Below are 24,968 nucleotides of genomic sequence, written 5' to 3' on the forward strand. Positions count from 1 at the left end.
TTATGTTGTACATAATTCAGATGTTTTCGTTTTTTTCGGTTTTGGTGTGTTCACGCCAAACTATAAAAAGTTTCTTTTAGAAATATCGCTTGTAATAAATTTGTTGAATAATTCTGAGATCATCTGGCAATAAATGAAAACCAAATAATCCCTAGGATTGATACAAGATTATTTTTGGAAATAGTATGTGAGTAATGATCTTGAACTGATCGAAAAACTCCATTTAAAACCGATCAATTAAAAGTAATTTCATTTCCGTTTCCCGTTCAGCTAATAGAGAGTGCAAATTAAATTTGTAACAAATACTTTCTTTTCTATTTGTGTCTAGCTGCCAAGAAAGCCATTTCGAGTGAAAAATGAAACCACTTATCTATTGAAGTGATGTGTAGCCGGGTGCAAAACATTGTTCTTGCCCCGCAGATACATTGAAGAAGGCAGCATTTCTGCTCCATGCTCTTGTCCATTCAACACTGCCCGTTGGTCTCTTTGGTACCTTTTTTTTGAAAGCAATTACCCATGTTCTTTTTTGGCTTAAAAGCAATAGATTTGTAGCTAGGCTAAGCGTTTTTTTTTTTCGTTTTATTTTGCTCCGAGGGAAATTATGTTGCTTCCAATCTCTTCTAAGGTACAGGCGGTGTTTAGGGTTAGGGAGCGGTCAGGACTGTTTACAAGGGTGATGAAATGAAATTATCGCGGCTAAAGGTTTTGTTCAGCAGGCATTTTGTTATTTCTTCACACGGCGGTTTGCAACGTTCAGCGGCGATGTCAATAAATCTGCCAGCTTAGGATACATACGCTGAAGGATGAGTGGAAAAAGGATTTCGAAGCTTACGAAAGAGGAAAAACAGGTAAAGCTTGCAGTTTGAGGTGAATTTTCTTGTTTTAAACCGAAAGAAAAGAAAAAAAAAAACGTTTACCTATGGAAAGAAATCAACACACGTTTTAGCCACACCAGTGCCTTGACACTGAACACGAGATTGGTTTTAATTGGTGCACAGTTCGTTGCCGCTACTGCCTGCAGTGGCTAGGCTGACCAAACCCAGAACATAATCTTGGTTAATTGAAATACGTACAAGCGAAGGGCAAAAAAAAAAGTCTTTCAAACAAACAAACCACCGACCAAATGCCTTGCGAGGAGCTTTCGCATAACGTGAGGTTACTGAACAAACAAACACACACACACACGTAAATACACCTTCTGCCAGCGTCCGTAGTAATTCGGAACGTCCTTGCGGAAAGTGCAATGCAGCAACTGCGACAGAAGACTGCAAATAACGTCGGAAACGTGAAGAAAAAACAAAACAGCACACAACTTTGTTGCTGCTACTTTAGTTGAAGTTCCCCGTTTTTTTTTACCCCCATTCTACCGCCTCCAGATACGAATGCTGCAAGAAGCAAACATACATTTACCCATACATTAGCTGGCCACACAAATGTTCAAACGGCTGCACCACGGCAACACTAAAGTAATGGTTTGAACATATCACATCCCACCACAAGTGCCAGCGACCAACGAAACGAAACAAAACGAGAGGGAGCATGCTTTAATGAGCACTATTTCTGTGTCTTTTTTGTTGAGACACAACGACAAACACCGACGGCACGAAGCGCGACAGGGACGACCACTGTGGGTGCAGCAACACCAACAAATTATGCTTATGCAAATTGAAGCCCCTTTTTCGCGCTGCCCGCTCACGTAATCCGCGGGAATCGTTTGAAATAATTTATTTATGCTCGCGATTACACTCCTTTCCTCTCTCGAAAAGGGAAGGGAAGTGACACTCATTCGCAGCAATTAAATAATGCGCTAACGATTGCAAACAATTGACACCGCGGGCGTGGATGGTTGCTGCTGTTGTAGGAAAAAGTGCAATACATATGTGTTGCATGTTGCACTGGCCGGGTTAATGTGCTTGAGAATTTAATAACATCTAAACTGGATTTAATTCTAACCCCTCTCGAGTTATGCATTATGTGCCATGTACACACTGCAACGACATCGCAATGATGGTGAGAGGGGGTTGAATGTTTGTTTCTAATGCCACTTGAATTATGTGGCGTACCTCCCAGCTTAAACACAACTGCCAGAAAGTAATAAAATCAACAAGCGAACAAATAATTAAACTCACCACTGACTAGAAAGCATAACCCTCTCGGGTGGTAGTGTCACTTTGGTGCCTGTGCTTTATTGAAAGCTCTTATTTATTAGCGTGAGAATTAGCGAGCCAAAGTAAGAGCGTGCGTAGACTGGCTAGTCGGATAATGTGTAAAAATCCATTGCATTTACACTAGCAGAAAGCAGGCAGTTTGGGGGGTGCGAGAATGCGCTTTATTAAATCCTGAAACTGGACCATTCCATTTATGTATGCAACATTATTTATTTACACGCGATTACTGTTCGGTTGATGGGGCTTTTAGTCACATTTGCGGGGCGCTACGGGGCACCAAACCGGCCAAGTGTGACAAAGTCTCATTTCCCGCAGGGAATTGGGAGCGAGTGCACTGCGAACGGAGTTTTCCACTGCAAAGGGAGTGCCTCGTTTCCGGGGAACAACTAATGGAACTGCTTGGAATCGAACGCAAAACGGAAGTGTCGTTTAATGTTGCAGCTGTTGTTTTTACATTGCTCGGATGATGCATGTATGTTTTGTAACCATTGTTGAAATAGGGGTACAATATGGGCAATGAATTGTGCGCAATATGAATTAAAATACATTGTAAAGTTTATGTTTCAGGTTTGAGTGTTATGTATTTAGATTGAATTTGTGAATGTTTTTATTTTATTTTTACTTATTTTGTAGACATTCATTGCCACAGTGGCAATTTCAACTCGGTTTGTGAATCATTCTCTTAACGATTGAATACAAGTTTAAACAACAACACTGCTTTAATATACCAGGAAGATGAATTTCTGTTTAATTTTGTCTATCTTTCTGATGCACTAAACCTTTGTTACTTTAAGGGATTATAAACAAAACTCAAAAGCAAAATTACAAATCTGGCCCTTTAAACCTACAATAGACACAGCTTGTGTTTAAAATTTAATACGCAACCAAACTGGAGGGCATTTAACGACCCGCTAACTAGCAAACCGCTTAATTATCCATTACTTGATCTGTTTTGTAGTGGTTGCACGAACCGTACCAACTCTCTCTCTTTCTCTCTTGCTGTGTTTATCCCTTCTTTTTTACCCGTTTTCCATCGAGATGCACCTTTCACAGATGCAGCACAACTCGTACAGCAGTAATAGAAAAAGTAAAAAAATAAATAAAAAAAATATATCAACCCAAACGCACCCCCTTGTCAGTGTGTGTCTCGGTCATCCATCACACTAATGACTTCACTACGTAGCGACGAAATGCTCATCAGCACTTCATTTTATAGCCAAACCCCCGCCGTCACGGTTTGACCCACTGGCAAGTAGTGGGGCAAACAACACAGAAAAAAACACTCACACTAACCCGTTGAACTTATTACTTTTTTATTCACTAACTGGTTTGCCTCTGCACTCTGCTTAATTTTTGCCCGACGCATCTCCATGTACTCTCGATGAGGGTGCAAAAAGGGGTAGTGGGTTGTGTGGCGGGTGTTAGATTATGGGAGAAAGATAGTGTGCCGTCGGTGTTAGTGTGTGTTTTTTGCATTACGAAGGGATATGGGGGCTTAAAGGAAACATGTTGATTGGAATTTATCAAACGGTATATTTTACCTGAATTTGAAAAATTTGAAATAAATTGATAGTTTTTTTATGTGATATTAGCCTCAGACACGACAAAGTTCAGATCAATTTCTACAGAACTATTTGAATTGGTCTGTCTATTACGATTAATTGATATTAAGAGTTAAAGTCGCATTGTAATAACAATTTAAACACAAAATGAATGCCAAGTTTTATTTACCATAAAAGCCATCAAAATAAAAATACATATATAGATTTGATATGTGCATCGTATATAATGCACGTAAAATGAGCAAGTATCATCGAAATGCACATCAAATGAAAGATTCAATGGCATCGAATCTCAGGCCATACGTAACGTAACACCCACGGATATGTTTGGAAGGGAACTGGGAGCTTTAAATTGTTTTTTTTTTTTTTAATATATTTAAATCCACTGCATGTTTTGTATTGGTAATACGTTATTCGGTGAGGCAAACTGTCACTGTAAATGTCATTAAAAATTCTGACTGAAACAAAACTCATGTCAGCTTCGTGTACACTATTGTGATAATCAGCGGTGATGCTCAAAAAGTTGGTGTGACCAATACATGTTTGATGACATTTTAGCAACCAACGCTTGCTCAGTCACTTTGTCATGACTTTTTTTTTAAACTGTGATCAGTTCTGCAAAATGTCACTAACATAATCATGACAAACTCCGATAGAAACAAAGTAATGTCAGCGTCACGTGCTCTACGGTGATGATCAAGCAGTTGGTGCGACTATCACATGCTTGGTGCCTATTTGTGCAACCAATTTTTGGTCAGTTAGCTAGTCGTGACATATTGTGTCGGTGACCATCACTATAGTCACGGGAGATATGGTTCTACCCAATAGACCATCAAAGCAGACAAAGCGAGAGCGCATGCCTTTATTGTTGCTTGAGACCACTCACCAAGTGTGTTCGAAAAATGTCGTGATTATCACCGACAGAAAATGTCATGACGAAGTGAGTGACCTCGAATTGGGTGCCACAACAAATGTCACCAAGCATGTGCTTGATCCACCAACTGATTGAGTCACACCGCTGATCACCATAGTTGTGCACGTGAGCTCGCGTCTTGTTCGACATGTCATGACATGTCATGTCATGTTGACAAGCACTTTCATGGAGTGTTAACAATGAACATCGAGTTACCTCGGATATGTTCGTTGTTTTCCGTGGTGATCGCCACGTGAAGCTCATGACATTTTGCAGCATTGATGTTATTGATGATTGGATGTCCATTTAGCATTTGAAATAGGGTCTTAAACATTTATAGCTTTTTATATTTTATTAAATTCATTACGTTCACTGCATTAAAAAACAAACTGTTTTTAAAAAGCTTTTGGCCCCTCTTTGTCCTAGAGCAAGATTACTGTGTTTGCTAGTGAAAGCGAACTGCGCTGTTGATAGCGATTGAAAAAAAGAAGCTAAACATCATGCTAATGTTTTGAAAAGTGTGTGCGCTAGTGTTGTTGAACCGCCTGCATCTATTAGCGGCTGCCACGAGACAGATCGGTCATTTTTGAAGTGTTCCGCCGACGGTTTACTGTGCATGTATGAGTGTGTGTGTGTGAGTGTTGGGGATCGCGGGGGCTTAGGGTGTCATTCAATTTAACTCAACTTGTGGAGAGCGGGAGCGAAGTTGTGGCAGGGAAGTTGTGTTGAATCTTAAATATGGTTAAATGAACAAACCAAGCCCAAGCTGAAGGCACCGACCGGGCATCAAGCACCCGGTTGAAGTCTATATAAAAGCAATTGATTACTCATCACCACCAGTCAGTCGCTCGTTGAACGGTCTCGCTGAACGTTTAAACACCCTCAATCCGCGTGTGTCACCGGTCTGTTTCGCCAAGGGCGTACGCGTGCGAGTTTGTATCACCGAATTCGAATCGAAACTGGCTGCGTTGTAGCGCCGCTGACTGCGTAGGTTAACGGCTGGTTGGCCCTGAACCCACACCCGCTCCCAAACAAACGGGTGGTTGCGGGTGCGGCCTGTCGGTGCAACACAAAACCGTGTACAAATATTGTACGTACTGCAGTTGTTGCAGTTGGAGTGAAGTGCGTCAAAAATAAACACTAAGAGAGTTTTTGTGTGCTCTAAAAAACCTCTTGAGTTGTGGATGTGGTGCCAAAGTTAACTTTTAAAGAAGGAAAAATAAATGGAAATAGGGGGGAAATAGAAGGAGATAGAGAGAGATGGATTATTAGTGGTAATAATTTGTAGCTCGCAACAAAAGCGAGACAAAAATATATAGAAGGGAAATCCCCTTTAGGTAAAGCGTGAAACATCCTTATAATAGTAGAAGGCAAAACTTTGTGCAAACATTTTCGCGTATCCCGTTTGCCATATCTTCTTGCGGTACATTCTGTGAGTAGTGAAGCAGCCGAACGAGCATCGTTATAACAACTACGGAAAACACATGCCTCGTGGCAGAATTTGGTACGGTACGCTCTACGAGCGTACGGCCATAGCTTTTTGATTGTACTACTATTATTCGAAACCTAGGCGCTTCATTGCTTCCCTTCATCTCTATCCATCTCCATCCTTCGCTCTTTCTCTCTCTCTCTTCCTATTTCCTCTTCGGAAAAGTACAGCAAACGGCGTGCTCTCCGAACGCGCTGGTGACATTATCGAACCCTTGTATCGCGAGTTGCGAAGTGAAGTGCTAAATGCGAGATCGAGCGACAGATCCCTCCACCTCACGCGCGTGCCGTTGAACATTGTTAGCATAGTTGGCCCGGCTTTCGGTAGTGTCCACCAGTTTTTCAATCTCTCCCCCATTTTCCCTACACTACACTTCCAGAAGTGCCACCAGAAGCTTAAGAGTGAGACAGAGTTATAAAAAAACAGATATTTCCCGCCAGCGATCAGTGAAAAATATGAATTCCAACGCCGTCGCACTGCTGCTGTTCGTGGCATTGGCCATCTGCATCGGGGACAGTGCCGAAATTCCGCCCCTACCGGTACAGGACGAACAAACGGCCGGCGCATCGTCAGCGGAACCGGAAGAATGTAAGTTTGCCGTGCTGTGGTGCGTGATTATTAATTTCTTCCTACGTACGCGTGTTCCCCACTCGTACGGGGCGGCAAGTTGGGCTGTTTGGGGACACAACTGCTGATGGGACGTGCGGGCGTGCTTGTTGAACACTGCACTTGCCCATTGCTCGGTGTGGGGTTTGTTGCGTTCGTTTGGACACGGTGCGACGATTATCTTGAGTGTCCTTGAGCTGGAGCGTGAGGATGGCTACCCCCGGACGGCGGTGGATATTATCGCCCGCGGTCATGTGAAGCGCAATGTCATAAAGTATGCGAACGGTTCGTTCCAAAAAAGCCTCCGTACCGTGCTGAGCTGTGAAATGGTTGGCAATGAGTTACCGGCAGTTTTGTAGGTTGAGTTGAGTTGTTGATTTTTGAGTTCGGAATTGTGTTTTCGGATGAAACAGAATAAGTGCATCATTGTGGGTGGTATATCAGTAGAGCCATGCTACCTTAGTGTAGTATAGACATAATTTTCGTTTATAGAAGATTCTGGGAAATTATTCAACTACACTATTCATAAGCAAGACTCAACGTGTATTTTTTTGGCAAATTTAAACATTAATCTGGATTTGAGGTACCCTATCGATTCTGCTATACATGTGTTAAATGTTTTTTATTATAACTATCAAAGGATCAAGTGATTTGAGGAATTCTGGATATCAAAGACTCGAATCTGGTTCCATTAGAAATCGATAGCGACGTTTAAAAATCATCGTTGACCCCAATTATTTTTTTCATATTTTTGCAACAAAGTTAAACACATTGCGATTGAAATTATTGACCTGAAAATTTGAAAATGGGAGCTCCAGCGATTCTTTGTTTACTAGCAAAGAATGTAATATCAAAATTCCATTAGAGGATTGAAATTTTAAGATGCAAGTTTGATTTTACTAGGAATATGGTATTTTGAAATCCCTTAATAACCCTATTGTAAACGTAAAATAACTCCCGGTCGATGAATGCTAACTTGAAATGTCTGTTTGATAACTAAAAAGAGCAAACATTGTTTTATCTAGTTCATTTCAAAGGCTCAGGGAATATCAAAACAGATCGCATTTGATACAAACAAACAAAAATCTCAACATATTCTTCTCTTGTATTATAATTCTAACTTCCGTCTACAACCCATCACTAGCTACACCAAACAACGTAAAAGTAAACTAAAGTTTAGCGTCACTTTAATGGTCACCTTCAATCGTAAAACCGAAACTAAACAAGCACAACTCAAACATCTTACATCCTGCAACTGAAAGCTAAAGTTACTTCCAAACGGTTTAGCATTCATTCCATCCTATTAAGTTAATCATCTTCTCAGCTCGTTTGCAGACGCTTTCGTCGTTCGTAACTTTTGTAACTAGCCCACTTACTCCCGGGCAGTACAACAATCGACACACCGGCGCGGCATAATAAACCATAATTACACCCTCTCGTTCTTGCTCTTGCTGTGATGTTGGCAGTCACAAGATTTCTTGGAAATCTCTCCCCGGAGAAGGGCCATCGTGCCGATGCGCGATGCTGACCGCATCGCACCGGCTATCCCGAAGCCCGGAGGGAATGCATCAATTTGGCAGCAAATTTGCCTGCAATATTCAATAATCACCGGTGGATCGTAAGGCACAGCATCGTAGGGCAAAGCAGAGTGGCAAAAGTGTTCGGCCAAAGACCGCAGCATCCAATTTCGGTGCTAATCTTCCGAACGTCAGCAGCACAGGAGATGCAAAGCTCTCTGTGCCTCAGCACGAGAAAACAGGTGTACAGGAGTGTGGTGCGCGCAAATGAAGCTTAATTTGAAGCGCTGGAGGCTCCAACGAGGCGGGGGCAAACCGTTCAGGGAAAGCAAAAGTCATTCTGATGAGGACTGCAAAACTGGCCAAGGGAACGGAAACGATTTTGTAGAAATTTTCCCCGTAGAACTTTACTGCCGGAGGGCCAACGGTGGCAAAATGGCACGATGGCAAAAATGGGTTCGCTTTTCTTGCCGCAACCGGACGGCAGCCGTGTCTTTGCCGGTGGAAAGGGCCGACAATTGGTGAGCAGTTTTCCGTGCGGTGGAATTGCCTCCGGAGAAAAGAGCGGACGGTTGCGTTTTTGGGCTGCTAGGTTCCGGAACTAGTCCCGTTAGTTAGCCTGGTGATTGCAGCATCCCGAGCGCTTCCTGCGTTCGGGACAGGCTAGCAACAAGGAAATTAATTGCATTAATTGCTCGCGGTGGATTCATTTTGTGTATGTTTGTGTGTGGATGTAGTTGCTGGGAAGACTATGAGCGACAGAAAGGTCAAGCATTTGTTTGAAGATAAGGCACACAAAAAAATCATGCGAAAAAATACACAAACTGGGCTGGGTTCTCCAAAACATTTTGCAACATCACAACAAAGCCCCAAACAGCATAAAGGCATTGAAGAACATGCCCTCAAAACTACCGTCAAGAGATGTTGTGCCTTTATTTCCCGTTTTTTGTTGCCTGATTTGGCGAGCAAAAACTTGTAGCTTCGCCATTGGAATTGGAATTGTCACAATCATAATCCTTAAACCGCAGGCACTGTGGCATCGTTGACACATTTTTTCTAGCGCGATGCGCCTGTCGGCGGAAATTCTTCGCGTTGCTCATTGCAGAGTGCACACCACACCACAAAGCAACGCACACAGCGTTTCACGATTGGGTTGATGGTGTTTTCTCCCCATCGGAGAGGTCGCACTGATACGTGGCAATTAAGGCGGGTCGACATTTCTCTGGCCGAACTGCACATCGGATCTGGCCCGTTTCTGGACGGTGGAAACAATTTCTTTACCCGCTCGCCCGTAATGTGCTTTGTTCCAGTGCCCAAGGGGAAGGGTTTGCTGGGGAGGGAACAGTTTTGAAAAGTTCCAGCATCGGAACGACATGGCCACTGTCTCTCATCCGCCGCAACAGTGGCAATTTGAATAACTTTCGCGCGAAACTAATGCGCTCGGCGAAGGAAAGTCAACTTTCGGTAGAACAGGCAAGGCGACACAGGTTCTGGTTAAATTGTGTCCTTTTCCGTGCCTGTTTGGTAGGGAGAAACAGAGAGGGAGGGGTTTGGCTGAAAGGTAAAAGTTGGCCTCGGTGAAAACGGAGCGCCCACGGACGCACGAATCCACGCGAGGACAATTTGTTGCAGGACCAGAAACATGGAAATCGTTTGAGCAAAAGTTTCCGCTCCTTGTGCAGAAGTGCCGAGTCTCGAGCGGGACAGTTGGATGATACATTAAAGGCAGCTGGTTTTCACGGGGGTAGTGCGATGGCAAGGCTGATGACGAGACCCAAACGAATGGAAAGTTTTCCGTCGACAGTCTTTGTACCGGGTGCTCAGTGTGTGGGTTAAAAGGTAATGATGCAGCAGGAATTTTTGGGGATGGATTTTAATGAGCTACAGCGACATACTTGTGCTGCCGAGTGGAAGATTCGGTGCAAGTTTCGCGTGGACAGACTTAAGGTGAGGGCGAAGGACTGTTGAAGAAACTAGGAAAGCGCCGGGGACCGATGTAAGGCCGTTGAAAGTTGGTTTTTCAATTCCCATGACACGGTGAGCCTATCATTTTTTTTCGTTTATGACGAAGTTGACGCACATGTTCCTGTTTGGGCGGATTGAAGATACCGAGATTGGCCAGATGCTGGGATCGTGATGAAGAGCAGATCTCTTTTCCTTCTGGCAAGGTGAAGAGTTTGAAAAGAAAGCACGACCGTTGCTTAATGTATGATTATGACAAACTTGATTGTTTTTCCCCTCTTTTGGGAACTTGCTAATCGGCTCGTATGTTAATAAAGCTTTTAATGATGGGGAATGTATTCTGGTTAAACATTCTTAATAACTTGTGGGAAATAGGTTGACAGTGAATCGGTTGTGGTTTTTCAATTTGAAAATTTTAATTGAAGTTTCTTGTCTTAATAGACTAGATCGATTAGGGAGGGCTTGTTCTTGAATTTTATACAAATTAATGTATGGAAATTATTTTTAAAACCACTTCATTTTTTGAAAAAGGTAAAGAAAGTGCATGGCTACAAAAGTTAACCAGCAAGCAAGCAAAATAAGTTATGGTTTTTGCAATTACCATTATTGAAGTTTTGTGATATTCTCTGAACGTGTTTATTCACAATTCATTAATGATTTAATAATGCTTAATATGAGCCTTAGAAATTGAAAATTAAAGGGAAAGAAAGCTTAATTATCAAATTTATTAATTCATTTTCAAAAGCTCTAGTTATTGATTTCATTGTTATCTGTGTGTAATGAACGAACATTTACTGCCTGGACTGTGGGACTGCCTGGAACATTAAAAAAAAATTCAAAACGTTCAAAAATCTCTGGCTGCGTTTTTCCAGTACATTTACATAACAAAATTGATAAGTTTACTCAGTTATCATTACCAAGGTTTGTTGGTAGTTATGACTGTGATACCATGAAAAAATCTAAATATTATCGATCTAGAATGCAGTAAGCTGAGCTGAGCCTTTGTATGTAAAGATGTAGCGTAATTGTTTTGCCTAAAGCCTAATTACCGCGCAAGAATATTTTGACCTGTCGTATTTCTGTTCCAACCGATTATTCGATTTGTAAATTATATTAATTACTTTTCTCTGAAAAATCCTTGGTAAAATGTGTATTGGCGGCACGGCTTATGCTAAATCGGTTTAATTAAAAAACCAATTTGCTCAGAAAGACCCATCTTATGTTTTCCCGATATTAAAAAAAACCAAACAACTCTCGTCGTTTGATTGACATAAGCCTTAAACATTAATAGCTGATGTGATCAGGATTTTTGTTTTTGTTGTTGTTGCGCTGCTTAACAGTATTCAGCTCATGAAACTGAAACTTTTTAACAAGTGCTGTTTTGTTTTTTTATTCCACTAATTTTCTTACCGTCACTGCTGTTCGACATGAGTATGGCGTCTCGGGAGCAGTACTGGCAGCAACTTGCACAAAGCTGGACGAAATGAACCAAACTTTTGCTCATAAATATCCTAGACAAGCTTCGCGTCAGCTTGTGTCATCTAAAAGTAAACACGTGAGCAACAGCAAAAAAAAATGCCTCGTACACTCCGCTTTTCTGCTGCTGAAGGCATCCTAGAACAAAGGGAATTTTGTTGACTTTTTCGCTCTCTTGGGGAAGGTGAAAGATCCAGGCATTAAGGAATGAGGCAGCGAATAAAAGTAAGTTGCACAAAGAAGAAAAAAGCGCTCCCACTACGAAAGGCCAGCAACATTTCGTGTAGCAAAAGGCTCATAAATCATTCAGCCAAAGCCGGCCCCGTGATGGGCGCATGAGTGTGAGTATTCGACGGTGTGATGTAGCGGGCTGCATCGATGAGGCAAGCGAAATCGTTGCAATGTGCTTCGAAAATCAAGCGAATGAAAGGTTGGGATGAGGTGGGGTGGTACACATCTCCTTCGATCCTCCAATCCCCCCGAGTGAGTTTTTACTTTTTTCTTCGCTCTCCATTTCTTCCTAGAGAATAAACTTTTCCGAAGGAATGTAACGATTTCTGGACGGCTTTTATTGCGAATGCGGATATTATTGGGCATCGAGCGCGTCCCAACCGAGGGTCGTAAAGAAGTTGTTTTGCGGATGTCAAAAGTGTGCCTCGCTATTGGAAGTAATGGCAAGTTGGAAGCAATTTGAAGTTGTCGATTTGTAAATGAATACAGCACAGTGCACCAAACTATTATTGAGGGGAAAAACTTTCGCGTACTTTAGAGCAAACGAGACTTACTTGCAAAACAGAAATACGCAAAAACATTCTTCTTAGCAGTGGAAGATGTTGCGAAACGGTAGCACGAAATTCAACGCACGTAACGGTAGTAGCTTTAGACGCACTGTCTAACTGCCAACTGCTAACGAGCATTGATTGATCGCAATGAATAAAGTGTACGAAACAAAAAAATGGGGACAGCCCCACCAGTGTACGTTTATCGAACGATTGGATTTCGGTCGGAAAGCGACTTCAGCTTAACCATAACGCGAGGATTATCTGCCAAAGGGCTTTCACGCAACTACCGAACTAGAGGCGCACTCGGTCACCGATAAGACCGCCCATCCCATTAGCAGTAAGCTTCAGTAGCCGCTGAATCGTTCGGTCCTGGTGGATTCGGTCCCGTTGCCGGAAGTGAGTGATACGGAACGCGGCACGTGGATGGCATATATTGGGAGGCGTGGCTGTGCGTATCCGGATGTATCCGGCCTCCTGCCAGGCCAGCAGGACACGACTGGCAGGACACTAGCGCATTCGATGATGATTGATTATAATATCGTGTTTATTTTGAGCGGCGACTCATTCACGCCATTCCAGTGTGATCGATTTAGTGACAAAAGCGTGCAAGTTCCGTTCCGTTTTCACCGACCTAGCCAACTGTGTGGTTCTGGGGGTTAGGGGGAGGTTTTCTCCCGTTTTGTTTGAGCGGGTGAAGGTCGGTGAGGCTTTTGGTAAACATTAGGCGGTGTGGTTTGGGCCCGCAACATAGTTCAGGGGCTTCAATAGAGTCGTCGTTCTGCGGATTGGTGGTCGTCGGATTGGTGGCACGTGTAGTTTATTTACCCTATGATTTATTTGGTTTAATTTCATTCAATCCACGCTGCCAACGGAGTATCGGATGTCAAGAGGGAGGGCAGCAAAATATAGCTGTTCATCAAAATCAACGCCGAATAAAAGGTGACATTTAAGGTTCTTTAAGCGCTGCTTTGTGGAAGTAGACGTGCAAGGAGGAGCAATATACGTCAGTTTTATAGTGATCGGGTGACAGTTGCACTGATTGATTGTTGCTGATGACAGGAGGCTCGCGTGAGGTTGTAACATTGTGGGATTGGTTATGGATTTGTCTGGAGTCTTTAAGTCAGTCACTCATCAATGTTAAGGACATTCAGGTTGTCGGCTTATGGTTTATGTTTATTGTTCAATCATTTCTGCGTGGCGTTGTCATAATATTTACCAGTTATTCATTGTTCCGGTAACTTCTTTATCTTATAATGTCCACGGATTAGTCCTAAGTATGTTGAGATTGATGTTCAATTTAATCGGGAACGTGGTTTATGAAGTTATGCGGTTATTAAATTCATAATCTGAGGCATTCCCGTGGTACAGTCGTGATCTCGTATGACTCAATTGTAATTGTATTCCTCATAAGGACCGTCCTCCCGTAGCAAGGACTGAATATCCGACTACGTGGTACGGAATAAGTCTCGAAATCTTGTACATGGACCTGCATGTGCACGTAGGACGATATACCAAGTAGGAGAAGAAAAAGAGATTTTCAATATAATAAGTGGAGGTTAGGATGAAAAAATATCCTTCAAAGAAGAAAATTATTTTAAAAAAGTGAATCGAAATCATAGACAATTTTACAAGAATTACTTATGTTACAAGGTTTCCCACGATTTATTGGTAGGTTCTTATACTTTTTTGAGCTCTTCTCACGATTGTCATAGATTTGTGGTCTGTTCCCATAATTTATTGGTATCGTCCGATTGCATATCAATACAATTGAACCAAAAACTTCTGGGAGCTGACCAATAAATCGTGGGAACACCCCAAAATTACATGGGAAGCAATAAAAAAATATGAGAACCGAAAAATAAATTGACCAATTCCTTAATTCCAATTCCTTAATTCCAATTTCTTAATGATAGTTGTGATGTTAAAGTGTGCTAGTTGTGTGAAATACGGAGGTAAAGAATATTATAAAATACTTGAACACAATAATTTTTGACAATTAAGGTTATTTAAATGGCCACGGTACTGATTAATTTGTCTGATTTTGTTGTAGTTCTTGTTTGAATGATATTACATATAAAAAAACAACATATTTTTGAAAAAAAAGAAGTTATATTGTTTTTCTTTTTCCCTTGACTTAGCATTTAGAAATAATTAATTAAATAATGTTTGTGAAAATTAAAAATTGTTTTGGACAATATTTTGAATAGTTTATATTTCATTTAAATTGTGCAAATTAATACAAGTTTCTCTAACTACCAAAATGATGCTTATCATAGGCCCAATTACTATCGGAAAGATAAAGCGGAGGAAATAAATGACAAGCTAACACAACAACAATGAACAAGTGAATTTACTTGAACACGAACTGGAGCTCTGATATCGTAGATACATCCAAATAATACTTGCATGTCCATTATGTGGCGCTGTTAACACGATTTCAAAAGCAGCAGCAAATACTTCCTGTCACAAACAACGATCCAAAGTGCCATAAACGTCATAAACCATAAAATGCATAATGCAACTTTTCAACACCTCCCAAAAGCCTAACCCAGTTCCCTGCGCGGGATCAGCGAGCAGCCAGTAAAAACTTCCCTCTTCCCTTTTGCTTAGTGCCCCGATGAATGTACCCTTTAATCACCTGCAATTACGCTCACGTACAAACGTTGAACCGCAAATCAGCGGAAGCGACTTTTAATATGCGTTTGAAATGCAACCACCGAGTCTGGGGCACATCGGGCTACTCCTTTTGTTCAGCATCGACTCAAACTCAACGTTCGTTTTGAAAAGCGGGCTGAAAGCAGCGATGGTTTTTTCTTGGTTAAATAAAATTTCAACCGTTGCACGCTCATTTGCACTGCCATTATGCCTCCCGCTCTGCGGGAGAAAAGGCAAAACTCGGGTTTCCTCTTTATGCACGTTGTTAGCTCAAGTTCAATGGTGAGGGCAAATAGGTTTTTATTTTTTTGCACTGAAATTCTCCTCTTTCCACGAGGTGAAAATCGTTCGGGTTAAATACGTTTCAGCTTGACCAGCTATGCACACAAACAAGCTGCAAAAGTACCGGTCAACTGGACAAGCAGCATAGAAATGGTAATGTCAGGAATGGGGTTGGGAAAAATGGAATGTTTTGAAAACAATTCACCCTGATTGGACCGTTGAGTGAAAGAGTTTCGTTTGTCGTTTGGAGAATAGGTGATTATTGCGTTTCTTCTTTGTCTGTGCAGAGTTCCTTTTGTATTGTGCTCAGATTGGAGTTTATTGTAAGGATTGCAGAAAAATGATTATGTTATTCAGCTTACAAATAAAAATAAATAAATAAAGCTTGCAAAAATTTAAACATTTTGTGCGTAGCTCCATTAATTCCTACGACAAATAAGAGTTACCCTATAATTTCAACCTCATTGGCCATCCTTCGATCACACAAACATGCCTTCTCCCCGAGGGAGCAATTGCTCACTACAAAACAGAACCATTAATATCCAATTATCATACATTGAGCACCATAGCTTCAAAGCCCCACCCGAACGACACTGATGAGACTGGTTTGCATGCAGTTCTGGAGCACAAATCGGGCCCGACAGCAAACGTAATTACGAGCGTGTAACGTTTATCGACTGACGCAGCACAAGAAGTCATGCTCATGCCGGCACAATGCAGCAAGGCTTAGAAGGTTGAAGGGAACCGATACCCCAAACCCTACGCCGCAGAAGATGGACCAGAAGAGTGTGAATGACTAATGGTTGCTTGTGGTGGGGCGGTGGTTTGATTGAATATCTATTTATCATAGCGTAGGGTGGCTTTTGTTGGCTTTCCCCTTTTGACACCAGCAAGGTCTCGGAAGGTCTCTCGGCAGGCCATCAAAACTCGGGACTGTTTACTGTGGGTTAATGAATTTGGCTTTTTTTGTGGGGTCTCTATCTTCCCTTTTCCCTGGTTTGTCTGTACCTTCACTCATTGATCCACCCTTCCCGGGCTGCGTTATTGCCGTGTCATTACAGCCGTGGATTGCTTTGTTTAATAATAAATTACGACCAGCGGACGCAGCGGAAGTTTGATGGGATATTTATCGCCGAGCGAGCCGTATTGATAGCTTCCTGCGCTTTAGTGTTCTTGCTGCCGCTGTCGGAGGATTTTTTTTTCGTCCTCTTTCTCTCTTTCTCTCCTTTCGTCGCTTTAGCAGGTTTAGCGTGTGTCTGTTGTTGCGTTGACGGATCCCATTGAAAATCGAACGGGAGTGGAATATGTGTGTCAATATTGATCTGCGTTCGACAGGATGTTAATGATGGTATAAACCGCTGTGCATCATTCATATCGTGTACCGATGGGTGACGGGTGATGTGAGTTTGCCTTTGCGTTCGCTGGTTGGATCCGTGTGAAAATGGTGGAACTGAATTATGGGGGTTCCTCTTTTTTTTCTTTTTTGCTGCTCCAAAGTACCATGTACATTGATGAATCAGGACAGATCAAAGCTAGTGAAGGGATTAATATGTTGAGCTTGACTGCGTCAATAATCAATTAATATGGTGGGTAAATATTTGCAAAGGCTTTCTCGTTCACATCACATTTGTGTGTATGTGTGTTAATAACTGTTTATTTTTTACTTTTTCTTTGCTCAGGAGCTTCAGGAGTACGTGCAGAAAGAGTCAATCAAATTAGTTATGAAATTATATTATTTTGAGGTTATTTAACAGCTTGAGATGTAAGGTGATTTTTCCCATAAAAATCATTAAAAATGTGATAAGTATTAGTTTTTCATATTTTTTTATGGAGAAGTAATTTAAAAACAAAAATGAATTAATAACCCTATCATAGAGAATGGGATCACATTTGTATTATCTTAGATATGATGTGTTGTGTAACACAAACGATTTAATTCCTTGATCTCAATAAACATAAATTAGGTGCTCCAGATACATCAAATGATAGCAAGTATTGTATTTTTAAACAATTTCGCAATAGTTAACTATGTGAAAGTTCGGTTCACTCGGCAACATATTATTAAAGAGAAAATTTATTTCAAAGTGTCGATGACGTGTTTCCAAACAATTATATGTTTCCTTTGAATATAAGCCTGTTTGAAGCTGGAATATTAGAAGGTATTCTGTTTGGATTCATTGATGTATTACTTCCTTAGATGGAGTCTGATCTAATTGGAATTATAATTTCAATCTGATCTTCATTCATAAACCTGAACGTTCAAAGCAACAACAGATTGCACAATATATTTATAGTGTGCTGTTACACATGTTTAGGCTTAAATCTAAGAAAGACTATTGATGGGGCTTTATAATGGAACTTCATTAAATTTTCTACACATTTTAACACATTGTCTAAGTTATGATTACTTTATTAGTACGTCGGCTAACACCTCGGCTAATAGTCCATTTTATCCGAGAATTAGTGCTGAAAACTGTTCATTAATTATACACCCTAGTTAAAGTCCGTCTAATCTTATGATACAACCAGATGCTAATGTTTTAAAATTAGAAAAAATATATCCTACCATTGCACCATTCGCCCATTGAAGTACTATTAGTCGAGCCTTAACTCAAACAGCATAATAAAGTGAATTTGAATGGAGGCTGTTGTATTAGCTAAAGAGCTTTTTATACTTTTTTACGGCGTTCAATAGCAACGGGAAAAGCTCATCCTTTAGCTCCCTTTTCCCCAGTATTGCCCGTTACACAAAGCAGGAGCAGCCATTTAATAGCACATCATGTCCAAAAGCGCATAACATCGCGTACATCACACGTGCATGCGGTGCGCAATCAAAGGATTTGCGCGTGTGCTGCGCGGTACCATCCGGGGCTTTATCCGCGATTACCATGCCGTATCTGCGAAGCAAGAATTACCGTAAAATATGAGTGTGTGGGTATGTGTGTGTGTGCACTGCTTCGCTCCCTTCGCAAACGATCTCGCTTCACGTCCGAGCTAATCAAACGACTATCCGCACCGACCGCTCGGTGAAGCCCACGATCTATATGGTAAATATTTCACCTATTGATGTTGACGGCGAGCTGGCTGGCTGGCAAATGAAAATGGATGAAAATTGTTATCAAAGCGAGCGGGGGTGAATTATTTTTATTATGATGTTATTAATGTTAATGGCACTTGCGCGGACGTACGGCACGTTTGCATGATAACGCTGCTTGCCGTGTAGGATGCTCCGGCAACTGCGGCACGGTGGAAACATCCAATCGGTCCTAATCGCCCTCGAGCGGCAGCTCGACCATCTTCCGGTTGCTGGCTGGCCCTTGGGCGAGCGGCCGGCGGAAGCGCACCTGTGTGCGCTATCATCACCACCATCGTCAGCGCCATCATCATAGCCATCGCCCATCGGTCGAATGTGATTGCGGAGCAAAAAAGCACCGAGCGAGGTGGATTCGCTTACCCTTTGCTTGCCTCTTGGCGGGAGCGCCGGAAATAGTCGCTAACGTGTGATTTCTTCCGCTGCTTTCACCGTCGTGGGCTGTGAACGTGTCCCTGGCAAAAGCGTTACTTTCAAGCAGTGTGTGTGTGTATGTGTGCGTTTGTGTGTTTGAAGCCCATCGGAAGGCTTCCGGTTCCGGGCGAGTCTCCGTGTGACTTGGACAGGTTGTGTGTGTTTGAGCGTCTCCCATGGTTGATTCCCCTTCCACGGCTACCGGTTCCCGTGATTACGGATATGACCAGTTTTCGTTGGCTACCAGCTGTTACCGATTTTCCGCTCCGCTTTAGGAAGCAGGTAAACGCGTAAGCGCAAAAGACAGCAGGGCAAAAGTTTACTCTTTCCATTGCATGCTGTTCTTTTCCCCATTCGTGGAATAACTTTTCCCTTTCCTCGGTGAGTGGGGAGCGCAGCATGTCCCTTGGAGAATATGTGCCTGAGAGTGTGTGTGTCTGAGTGTGTGTGTGTGCACAACGCTGGGATGAGTTGTTTCCGGTTGTGATAGAACTGGTATACGTGCGGAAATTTAACACACACTCTCTGGCCCGAACCGGTCGTTGCGAACCGCGCACCGAATTCATTTCGAATGTGCCGAAACGGTGGTGGGATGGGAGTGGAAAAATTCGTTTTTCGGTTTGGGTCGAAATTTTTCGACGAAAGGTTTTCGATCTGCAAGACTTCTGCAGAAGGGAGAGAGAGGGAGAGAGAAAGAGAGAGAGAAAATAAACCCGGGAACAAACAGATAAAATTGCTTTTTTACGGCCAGCATGATGTTTTTGACCGTTTAGCGGGTGCGGACCCGGGGACGAGCCGGACATTGGAATGTAGAACGAATGTTGTTTCTCAGGTTTGAATAAAAGCCGCCAAACGAGTGGAGCGGAACGGAAGATGGAAAAAGTGGGAAAAAATGTATCAATGTGGTGTGAGTCCGAATGTACGAGAGAAAATCGAAATTCAATATAAATATGATTGAGTTCTATTTCTGTCAACTGTCTAAGGAATCCGAACGAAAAATAGATTTGGAATTTTATTGTCTCGCTTGAATTTGGGTTGGAGGAGTAATTTAATTCTGTAGAAGTTTGATGAAACTTATAATATTTTATTACTTTTATTTTAAATTATTTATGAAATTATTTAAAATGACATTATTTGTAAGTTGTGCTTCAAATGATGCATCTTTTTAGTCGTATGAAATCCGTATCGTATTATTTTCTTTATTATGTACACTTATTTTTATTTCCTTTTACTGTTTCACTGTATCTGATATGATAATCGTTATGGTAGCTGATATGATAAATGATGAAAGAACAACATTTTAGTATGTTGGTATTTTTAAATATTTGAAACAGATTTGAACTGCTCGCTGCATGCACCAGAACGAAAATCAAAATTGTTTAGGGCTAAATGATAATTAAATAAATCCAACGAAGTGGATACAATTGTAAATGAGGCATGAAAAATACAATATACAATAATTGGTCGCTGGCTTAATGGGTGAAAATTTTGTCGTTTTCTATTTTTTGAGAGAAAGAGAGAGATAGAGTTTATAAGTCACCATTTTAATAATACAAAAAAATGTATAATTTTGAGATTGAAGTGCAATGCACATTTTTAAAACTATGTGTGTTCTTTTGATATGCGACCGCATGAACGGAGTGAGGAATGTCGGATTTCTTAAAAGAAGCTTTATAGAAATAATTATGATTAATAGATTAGGAGTTTAATTCTTTTAAATTGATTGAGTACCCTGAGCGATATTACAATGAACAAGAGACCTCTAAGCATTAGATTAGCTTCAAATGATTTATGTATGACTACATAGTGTATCAATTCGTGAGCAAAACTGATGAAATTGTTACATAATCTTTACAAATTTATCCTGAAAATTGGTAAAGTTTTTATCAATAGTTGCAATATGTTTTTTATCGTAATCTTACCTAATTAAAAAACTCTTTTTTTATAAACCTCTGCTGTTTAATTTTCTCTCCTTCTTGCGATTGTTTTTAATTGTCACAAATTTAATAGCTTACATAGACACCAAGTCGAATAGATTGATCCTAAGACTGAGATTTAAACTAGTGCACCTTTAAAACAGTTTTCAATTTGATGAGAATGGTTTTACAATATTACAAAGGATCTTTCAAGCTCTGCTCACACCACCAGAATTATACTTCCCATACAATGTATTAGTTACTGTAGCTGAACACTGACAACCTACGAATTTAAACCGCAACTAATTTGTCATTAAAAGATAAAATTTCAATCATCCAAAAGCCCTTCATGATTGGCAAAAAAACCATTGCCGTAGAGAACTACTTTAAAGCCTCGTTAACATGCGTTGCCAAAGTCACATGTAGAAAATGCCATTCCACATCGTTTCATTCCACCTACAACGCCCATTGAAAAGCCCATTCCTCCGACAGCACAATGTGTCGTTCCGATGGGTTTTCACAATTCACAAGCCCTCGCCTTCACCATGCCATCACCACCTTCTCTGTTACTGCCACTGCTACACCGGTGGTACACTGTTCTTTCTATTTACCGTTTCCAGTTCGTTAGCGCTCGTTGGCGCTGTAACTTTGAAATACATTCTTTCCCACCGCATCAGCATGTGTGTGTGTGTGTGTATGATCGTGTGTAACCACCTTCAAAAGCACCCATTTTTGCAATGGCTAGAACCGAAAGTGAATGGTGTTATGGTTCGGGTTGCCCTTCCTTTTGTTCCAGTTGGTGCTACCTGTGCCGTATTTTTTTTCTTCTCCCTCTGATGTACGCGTCTTTCACCGCCGAGTCGTTACATTTACGGGACACAAACACTCACCCACATATACCCTCATTTATCGTTAGCTTTTGCGTTACATTTGCCGGGCTTGCCCGTTGGCGTTGCACACTAATGAGCGTCGCAGCCAAAAATGCTGCACTTACATGCCAGGTGTTTCGGTGACCACTTTACCACCCTTTCCCATTCGAAAGCTAGTATGGGCCGCACTGCAGATGCAATTACAACCAGAGTGCAGACCCATTTTGGTGTGCTTCTTTTGCTTGCTCCCCTTTCCGTTTTTGTATTAGAAGCAGTGAAAAGGGAACAGAACCATTTGGTACTGAAGCGTGTCCGGTGATTGAACCGTTTGTGAGCATTCGATGGAGACGCATGGTTGCCCAGCGTACAGAAAGAGTGAAAGAGAGGAAGATAAAGATACACACACATACACACACACACATGGTTCTGGTTGTTCACTGTGCATCGAGTCGAACGTTATTGGAGCGAGGCGGAGTGAATTAGATGCGGTTCAATTAGCACCAGCCAAGGATGCGTGTCGAAAGGGTATAGCGGGGTGAGAAGGGTAGTGGTGGCAGCAACAATGGACGGTTGACGGTCCTGGCCTTTAGACACACACACACCCACCTGCCCTGCACTGCTAGGCTCTAATTTATCTAATCTACGACGTACGACTGCGAAACTGTCAAAACCAATGCTGGTCGGAGAAATCTATCACCGACACCGGTGCCATTTGCAGCACGGATTGCATTTGATAGGGAACCAGCGTACACATGTTCGCATGTCGTCACCAAGTGTGTGACTGCTGATGGGTGGACGTTTTGGGCCATGTTTATTCTTTTGAGCAGAAACTTGTGTCACGGAAATGTGGCCTACGAACGATTTAGGGAAACGAGTGGGTTTTCGACTATTTATGTCGCTCGAACGTGTTTTGCCGCGAATTGTAAGGATTTGGGTTTAAACGTATGATACATATTTGATTGAGAGGAGCGAGAACGAGAGTTTATTAAAAAGCTCGTGTTTTTTTGTTACGCCTTAAACTCAATTTTAGAAAGAAAAAAAAAACTCACACTATCATCTATTTGTATGCACACGGTTAGAAATAGAAAATCAATTTTATGTTGAAAATACCATGACAGATTGTTTCCTTTTTTTCCATTTTTTTGATCGTTTCATTTCCACAGCTTATCTAGGGGTAAAGCTGTACAAAATGGAGCGACCGTGCGCAATGCTGGGTGGGATGTGCGTGCAGACGAGCGAGTGCAAGCAGCGGCCAGCAAACAGTGGACTGTGTCCGGAAAATACCCACCTGGGCGTTGATTGCTGCTACGAAGGTAGGCAATCGGTGGCTTTAGTTCTCGAACAATTGCCGTTGCAAAAATTGGTTGATGTTCGATTGTATTAATTGTTTTATTTTTGCTTTCCGTTTCAGTAAAACCCGCGAGCAACCTCACCTGCCACGAGTACCGCGGCGCTTGTATGGAGCGATGCGCCGAAGAGCTACAGCGCCCGTCCACCGATTGTACCGATGGGAGCAAGTGCTGCGTGCTGGTCGTATAAGCCTTTTGTTGTTTGCTGTAAACCATAGAATGGTTCGTATTTTTACTCGATACCACCCGAAAGAACAAAGAGAAAAGAAAGTGAAGTATAAAAAATGGTACACCTCTCTTCTCGGGTGGGTTTTCGGGTAGATAACGAACCATTTCCAAATCGTATCTCGTTGACCTCGTAGAGCAAGCATCAAGCGTTGTTAGCAGTAAATCATATCAATCAGAAGCTATTTAAATAAACGATTCGTAAGTAAAGCACAATTTCAACCGATTGGTAATAGTCTTTCTTGTTTTTTTGCGTTTGGTTATAAAATTTGAATGGAATCACAATATTATGGTAAGTTTTTGCTTTGTTTCTTTTTATAGTCTTTAGGATGTAGGTAAAAACATTTTTTTTCTCAATTTGTACAATGTTTTTTGCCGTTTATTTAATTTCTTATATAATCATCATAATTTATTCAGCAATTGAGCAAAAATATTTTTTTGCAGAAAAAGCCTCCTTTTCATTTTGTTATCTATTTTTCTATTGTTTTAAGATGGAGATTTAATCTTATTTTAATTTTTTTCAAGATACCAGCTTTAAATGCGTATATAGGCTGTATGAATTTAATAACTGCAATCAAAACTAAGAAACTTGCTAATACCATAGTTCATTGGTCATAGTCATGATGATGAGCAAACATATTAAAATATCATAAAGTTTTTGAATACATCTAGCCTAACATTGCTTAACCCTTTTGAAATGTTGATGAAACAGTAGCCTTTTAGCTTCACAATTTTTCTTTACAATTAGAAAATATAAGAAATAAACATGTGTTGAGACTGTTTGATAGGAAAGTTCACAACGACCTGTCATAAACAGGAGGCACCCGAAGATAGTCTGAAAATCCGAACCGCTACGAACCGAACTGATCAGGAAAGTTATAATAAGTTTTGGGGCTCTTAAACCGATTAGCAGGAAAACGACTAATTATGAAGCGCGTTTCTATAGTAAATCCATGATAAAGAATTCCATCCGTTTTTGGATGTTTTCGTTTTTAGCAATGTGTAATAAACGAATATGTAAGCAAAGATCAGCGATCATATGTACAATTAGATAACTAAATCTTAAAAATAAGTCAAATAATATTCGTGCACCATGTGCGAACTCTAACCGTTTTCTAACATTACTGAGCTTAACCTAACTTTTTACCTTTTCTGCGTTCCAAGGTGTCTTGTCAGTTTTCCGAAATACAACATCGTGGAAAGAAAACCCCTCATATCCACCACACAAATATCCAGCAGCGGCTTAGTAAGTTTCTTAAGATAAATTCAAACACAGAAACTCTCACACAGCACCGGAGAATGGCATCCACCTAAACAGCCGAACGAAAGGCGTTCTCTCAGCTTCCACTATGCCATGGTGATGGTGGTAGGCAGATGTACCACTATCGACACGACCAAGCTGACACTAATTGAAGTCGAAACAAGATTTCAACATTTCGATCGACTCTCCCTGTTCCAGACACCAGACCAAGCAAAGGTACAACAGACGGTAAAAGATTCCCGTGGGTTCACTTCCGGGCAACGAGTGGGCGCAGAGTGAGCAGAACTGTTGAAAAGTGGCAGTATCAGAGTGAAGGAAACGACGCCGGCGTTTCCCAGATTAGGATTATGGCTGTACGTTTACGCTTGCGAGATAATGGGAAACCGTTTGTCTGTGGTAGGGAGATTGGAACGAGGGAAAACACGCGGCAA

At 41.4% G+C, this 24,968-nt stretch overlaps 1 protein-coding gene across 1 annotated transcript; it reads left to right on the top strand.

Moving 5' to 3' along the window:
- The first annotated feature begins 5,746 nt into the window (after positions 1 to 5,746).
- On the top strand, positions 5,747 to 23,502 carry LOC120895142 (U-scoloptoxin(19)-Sm1a). The gene is made up of 4 exons (XM_040298219.1): positions 5,747 to 5,765; positions 6,512 to 6,720; positions 22,866 to 23,015; positions 23,114 to 23,502. The coding sequence occupies exons 2-4, from the start codon at positions 6,588 to 6,590 to the stop codon at positions 23,239 to 23,241; spliced, it is 411 nt and encodes a 136-aa protein (XP_040154153.1). The 5' UTR covers positions 5,747 to 5,765; positions 6,512 to 6,587; the 3' UTR covers positions 23,242 to 23,502.
- The last annotated feature ends 1,466 nt before the right edge of the window (positions 23,503 to 24,968 follow it).

This window comes from Anopheles arabiensis, chromosome 2 (assembly GCF_016920715.1).
Source record: "Anopheles arabiensis isolate DONGOLA chromosome 2, AaraD3, whole genome shotgun sequence".
In the NCBI taxonomy this organism is placed as follows: domain Eukaryota; kingdom Metazoa; phylum Arthropoda; class Insecta; order Diptera; family Culicidae; genus Anopheles; species Anopheles arabiensis.

Coding starts and splice junctions, on each gene's coding strand:
- LOC120895142 (XM_040298219.1), top strand. CDS start 6,588: ATGAATTCCAACGCCGTCGCACTGCTGCTGTTCGTGGCATTGGCCATC. Junction 6,721..22,865: donor GTCAGCGGAACCGGAAGAAT/GTAAGTTTGCCG, acceptor TCATTTCCACAG/CTTATCTAGGGGTAAAGCTG. Junction 23,016..23,113: donor CGTTGATTGCTGCTACGAAG/GTAGGCAATCGG, acceptor TTTCCGTTTCAG/TAAAACCCGCGAGCAACCTC.